This window comes from Aplysia californica, unplaced genomic scaffold, assembly GCF_000002075.1.
Source record: "Aplysia californica isolate F4 #8 unplaced genomic scaffold, AplCal3.0 scaffold00152, whole genome shotgun sequence".
Taxonomy (NCBI): domain Eukaryota; kingdom Metazoa; phylum Mollusca; class Gastropoda; order Aplysiida; family Aplysiidae; genus Aplysia; species Aplysia californica.
The window spans coordinates 45,538-51,704 of NW_004797422.1; the positions used below are offsets into that span (position 1 = coordinate 45,538).

At 37.4% G+C, this 6,167-nt stretch overlaps 1 protein-coding gene across 2 annotated transcripts in view; it reads right to left on the reverse strand.

The window, feature by feature from the left end:
• Positions 1 to 603: 603 nt before the first annotated feature.
• The window catches only part of LOC101859168 (complex I assembly factor ACAD9, mitochondrial), a 24,987-nt gene continuing 19,423 nt past the window's right edge, over positions 604 to 6,167 (reverse strand). For both annotated transcript variants that reach the window (XM_035969518.1, XM_005097314.2), the window contains exons 16-18: positions 5,867 to 5,995; positions 4,734 to 4,806; positions 604 to 4,021 (exon numbers count right to left, since the gene is read on the reverse strand). In XM_035969518.1, the coding sequence (XP_035825411.1) occupies positions 3,915 to 4,021; positions 4,734 to 4,806; positions 5,867 to 5,995 (309 nt within the window). In that variant the 3' untranslated portion in view covers positions 604 to 3,914. The remainder of the gene's footprint in view (positions 4,022 to 4,733; positions 4,807 to 5,866; positions 5,996 to 6,167) is intronic.

Consider the following 6,167-nt stretch of genomic DNA (forward strand, 5'->3'; position numbering starts at 1 on the left):
CCCCTTATGTTGTTCAAACACAGTATGAGTACGACATTGATAAATCAGCCCATTTACAATTCTACTGTGCATAAGAACATGTTAATATCCCCCCTTTGGGAATGGTCTTAAGACAACTCCAGTCAATAGCACTGCCCTGGTTTTGGGGGGGGGTTGCCTACTGTTTATAAGGTTTACCACATTAGGCACTGGGTGACCACATCTACCCCCAAGCCACTGCCCTTCCCCCTTTCCAAGCCTGGTGGCATGATGTAAAGGTTAATATTAAAGCCAAAGGAAACAAACTTGGGGAGTTTTGTTTCAAATTAGAGCAGAGTGGGCAATTTCCGTCATGGACGACAGGTCAATTCTCTTCGAAGGGAAGGAATTTCTCTTTCCATTTCTGTGTTGAACAGGTTTCCGTTTTATATTAATAATAATATAGATGTATTTATAGAGAAATTTATCAATGGGGAACAGGGAGATTCCCTTGTGACATGCTTCCGTTAAGGCAGGTTCGACTGTATTTATAGAGAGGCATGGATATGTGTGTGACTACACATACTGACGAAGGCAAAATAAATTACAGGAACAGGAACACACATAAAAAAAACACACTAAAGATCCCTTTCAGACAAGATTTATTACACACAGAATGTCATTATTTCACCTTTCAAACAAGATTCATTACACATTACACACCAAATGTCATTATATTTCTTCATTTCATGAATCACAAAATTAAGATTGTACAAATAATTAGTTCACTGATTCCCACAAACGCAGTCACTAGATCTCTGTTGTCATTCACAGTGACATATAAATTTACAGCGTCCCAACAAAGTTCATTTTTTACCGGGTCAGGTTTAGTAAAAAGTAGGGAAGGAATTAAATCCAATAAATAAAGTCGACTGTGAGGTAACAATAAAACATGACTTTCATTTTGTCAAACAATCCAAAAATAGAACTGTGGTTCTTGTAAGGAAAAACAAGCTTAATCTCATTGTAATCATTTTCACTATGATTCACACAAAATGCAAAATCAAAAAAGTTTTCCTTTCATCATACAAAGCACAAACTTTGAAAACACATAAACATCCTTTTTTTTATTAAAAAAAATCAAGGTTTTTGAACAAACAGCTCTTTTTGCTCTCATTAGTCCCGCTACTTTTCTGATATTAATATTATTATTATTATTATTATTACTCACACAGCTGAGGCTACAAGCAGCTGGCAATTACCAAAGGTTCAAAAACAACATCTCCTTCTTCTACTCTCGAGAGGAAACCTTTTTGTTAATGTTAGCTATCAGTTATTGGTAGCTACTCATTCCAGTAAGCCTTCCTCCTATCTAATAAGTGACTACAAGACATTCATTACAAAATGAACACTTTTTATATTTAATGGTCTATTTTTTTTTCTGGTAAAACTATTTTGCTACTGTAATCGGTCGTCAAATTCCCCTTACAGTAGTTTTATGAGATTATGAGTAGCTACCAATAACTGACAGCACTGTGCCCTATTATTGGTTTTTACCTTCACTGTTTATATAATTTATTTTGAAAATTCATGAAGAAAAATAATTTCATAAAATCATGTTATTACATGAGAGTGAGAGGAAAATTCAGGAAACTAAGAGTAAGTTACTTAGCAAACACTGCCTGAGATCATAATGTCCCAAAAACAAATAAATGTTCAAAATGTTACACACTGCCTTGCACACATGTGATATGACCGGACCCATAAAACTGTGAAGGTTGATCAAATTTATCTCACTCTTTACCCAAACACACAAACACCCACAATACGCATGCACTCAAATCACACAGTACTGTTTGACCTCGTAACTACAATCAACCTCATCAAATAATAAAAATAAACATGTTCTTGAAAACTAATCTTATACTAAAAGAATATTAAAAAGTTGAAAAAAGAAAAAAAAGTTACATAAAGTAACAAATAATACAACTGATGACTACTTCATCAATTAAGGCAATCTTATTATGTCCTCATTAAATTAATCTCCAATACTGTCACAGTCACTGCCAGTGAAACATGTCATGGTAAACATAGTAGGACAGCTCCGTGCAAAAAGAAGAACAGGACCACATGTCAGTAGTCATTACATAGGTTCAGCGCCCCTTTCAACACTACTTTAAAGTTGTTTAAGAATAAGAGGCGGGATCCTTAAATTTAACTTCCATCTCCAAAACGAGTGAGCCAGATGGGTGGAGATACTTAAAAACTCGCCAAAACAACCCATATTCAGGAAACCCTGTTGGGGATTTGAACCAGGGCTATATGCTCCATTATCCAACACAATACTTATGGAGTTGGAGCAAACTGTGCATCCAAACCCACTGGAAATTCATTGTCAGGGACTACCGAAGAAGGCAGGATAAACCCAGACTGCCCTGGCCACCTACAACTTCTCAGCCCTTGAGTAACATACCATATAATATTAAATGTATAATTTGTTGATGTTAATGCCATAATGACATCAGAAGAGGTTTGTTACAGATTTCAGAAAAACCACGACAATCCCCACATAAAGGCAGTATGGGAAACATAGCGCACTTGTCTAAAACGGACATAATTTGCATGCCAGCCACATAACACAGGAGTAGAAACAATACTCATGTCCAGTGGGGTCCACCTTAACCAAAATCTGTGAGGTTGCTAGATTTTCTTTGGTTTTAAATTCACGTTTTTTGGTTAGAGAGATAGCCAAGAAGCTAAGAACAAAAAATCGGGAAATATATTTTCCTTTGGTTCACCTTGTTTTCGAAAAAAAAAAAAAAAACGATGTGTGGTTTAAGAAAACTCCACAATACATCTATACAGCAGTAGAACAGAACTCAAGGCATAGTAAATACTATTTTTCTCAAAATGACAATCGAGCAGCGAGTCAAAAATGCCTAAAGAGCAAGAACCTTCAGCTGTGTATGCCTTTTATGTTGTATTGACATATATGTATATATAGTTTACAGAGGCTCTACATGATATTTATACAATTATCTATAATATAAATTAAATACAATACAATAAAGACAGAACAGTTACACATTCTTCCAAATCAATGGAGTCAGTAACACACGACCCTTTCAAGCAAAACCCATGAGTCCAGATATAAAATAAGTGCCTAAGTACCACTACTATACATGAAAAAGGAAATCTCTGAGATGATGTCTTTATCAGAAAAAGAGCAACCCCCCCCCCCCCCCCCCGACACACACACATACACTAATTGTTATTTGATACGTTTGTATGTGTAATATCAAAATGAATATTTAAAAAAAGGCTACAGGTATCAAAGAATTCTTCTGCTCAAAAACCTCTCCAAAATTCATTATACTCCGACATGTGGTAGGCACATCTAATATGTCTAATGTTTCTTTCATCTTTCTTCAACAACTTTCTTCACTACATTCCTTTTTCAAAGTGCAACATGACAAGTGAAATGTTCATCCTCTCATATTATGTCATAAGGCATTCTGGTAATTTTTGCAAAAATATTTTCTAACTACTGCAAAATTAAAATTCAGCCATCACATTCTGCTAGGCTCAGGCATCCTCTCAAAACACAACACAACTTGCAAATTTTGTGAAGGAAGTTCCCTGAACTGACAATCCACTATGAATGTCATAATTTGTATCAGCACAAGAACTCACAACCAGCTGTCGACAAGGAACATCATTGGAATGACTGGCCAATTTGCACCGCAAAATCATGAACCGGGCACAATGCTTGACTTGACGCCACGTGCCAAGAATAGCAAGAAAACCCCCCCGAATAACTGTCACTTTTCGAGATGAATTCCTTGAGGTCTTGCAAAATAAACTACTTCACATCGTATTTCCATCAAAACCAGTCTCATACTTTGCAACTCATTCAAAAGGTAAGATGCCGTTTCTAGACTTGACAAATTCATCCATCACCAGTTCCTGGCCAACGGGTGCTCAGCAGCATATCCGCCATGTTTGAAAATGGACTCTGCAATTTGTCGGTTTGTGTCATCAATCGCTCTGTTGGCTTGTTTTGCTGGAAAAAGGAAATTTGTTTTAGTAAGTGTTTTACCGCACTTGCAACACAACAAGGTAATATAAGTGCCGAAGATTAGAGGTGTTACAAGAGAGTAACAAACACAAAAAAGGAGGAGGAGAGATAAGGACGATAGATGTTTGATAGGAAAGAAGGAGCAAACCACACCAGAGCACCTGCCAACCACCCACGAAAAAGCAAAGGGTGACAAGGATAAAGGCTAGTCTCTACTTTTAAAAAAAAGGTAGTTGAAACAATATGTATACCTCACAACATAAAAATTAACCTTGATCACAAACAGTTGAAGAGAATATTCTACACAGAAAGCCTTTACTAACTCTTCTGTTTCTTACTCTCATTCTCATTCACTTTCTCTTCCCCACCCAGATTTGTCCTAAAACAAACAGCAGGCCCATACACATCTTATTCTTTTCTTTTCTCTCTCTCTCATTCTCTCATCCACTCTCTTACAACATCTTCTTCGCTCTTTCCTTCTCAAAAACAAAAAAGATACACAGCTCTATTCTTTTTCTCTCTCCGTCTCTCACACAGACATACACACACACAAACTTTTAGGACTATTTAAACTATTCAAAGTATACAAACATCAAGAACAACTCAACCCACTCAAACATCTACAACTATTTAACACACTCAAAGACATCCAACAGAAGACAAAAACAGCTTTCATTTCCTCATCAAAATAACTTACAGGGCATCAACTCATACAGGTTCTGGTTGATTCTCTGCTCCGCCTCATAGCAAAACGACCTCGTCAAAAGAACCTGCAAAGGACAATATAGCATTAACTTACAATATTTTATCTTATCGCTGAAGAAAACATTTTTACAGTAGTTTTTGGTTCTGATTACAGACTAAGCAGAAAAAACCCCCCCAAAAAACAACAACAAAAAACACACAGACAGCAGACATAATATGTGAGGCATCGAGGTGAAATCAGGTGCTCGTAAAAATAATGAAATCCAGGATATCAGCATTTTACTGCCAGTTGGGAATTTTCTGTGAAACCAGGCGACCCCACCTCCTTCAATCGCAAATATCTCGACCTCTATTCAAGATAAATGGATATTTTTTTCATTGAAAACAAGGCAAATGAACAATCTTCAAGATGATACCAATAACTCCATATGCCCAAAAATTGAAGAATGCCTGATTCCACTGCGTCGTGACACAAATAGTTGTTTATATTATACAGTTATTTATTTATGCGGCGCGACTCGGCGGAATCAGATGCTCCTCAATTTTTCTGCATATATGGAGTTATTGGCAACATTTTAAAGCTTGTTCATTTGTCTTGCTTTCGATTTTTTTTAAAATTACCCCATCCATCTTCAAAAGAAGTGGAAATATTTTGGATAGAAGGAGGTAGGGGTCACTTAGTTTCAGAGGTAAACATTAGGGAGAAAATGGCCTCCACAGTCTGATGACTTCCAAAGCTGGAGTGTCCTTGGAAACTGTAAATTTACATTTTTGTGCTTTTAATCAACATTTTTCAGTAACACCCACACAGTAATTTGGCAACAACAAAACTTTTGTCTTCTTCAATTTCATTATTTTAACGAGCGCCTGGTTTCATCACGATGCCTCACATATAGTCTTGCTTGTTTCTTTGAGTGAAAAAAAAAGTATGTTGCAACACAACAAGGTCATATAAGTGCCGAAGATTAGAGGTGTTACAAGTGAGTAACAAACACGAAAAAGAAGGAGGGGAGATAGAGACGATAGATTTTTTACAGGAAAGAAGGAGCAAACCACACCAGAGCACCCGCTAACCACCCACTCCAACTGTCTACACTGAAGTCATGATAACTCCCGGACACCTACCTCTTGGTCAGCGTTCCTGAGGCCGATACACAGTGAGCGAGAGGCGCGGCCGATGCAAGCGGTCAAGGCGTACAGGTCAATGGAGATGTCCGCCAGACGCTTCAGCTTCATCTGCTCATCAACCACTTTCTGTTTCAGACAAAGAAGGTTTCATTTTAGTAAGGTTTTACGGTGCTCACAACTGCATAAGGTCATATGAGCACCAAGGGGTGGATGTCAACAGAGAAGTCCAAACGGGGAATCAGGCTTACTCTACTCACCTCTCTAGCCTCAACAGCACAAAGTCTGCTTCGTCTATCGA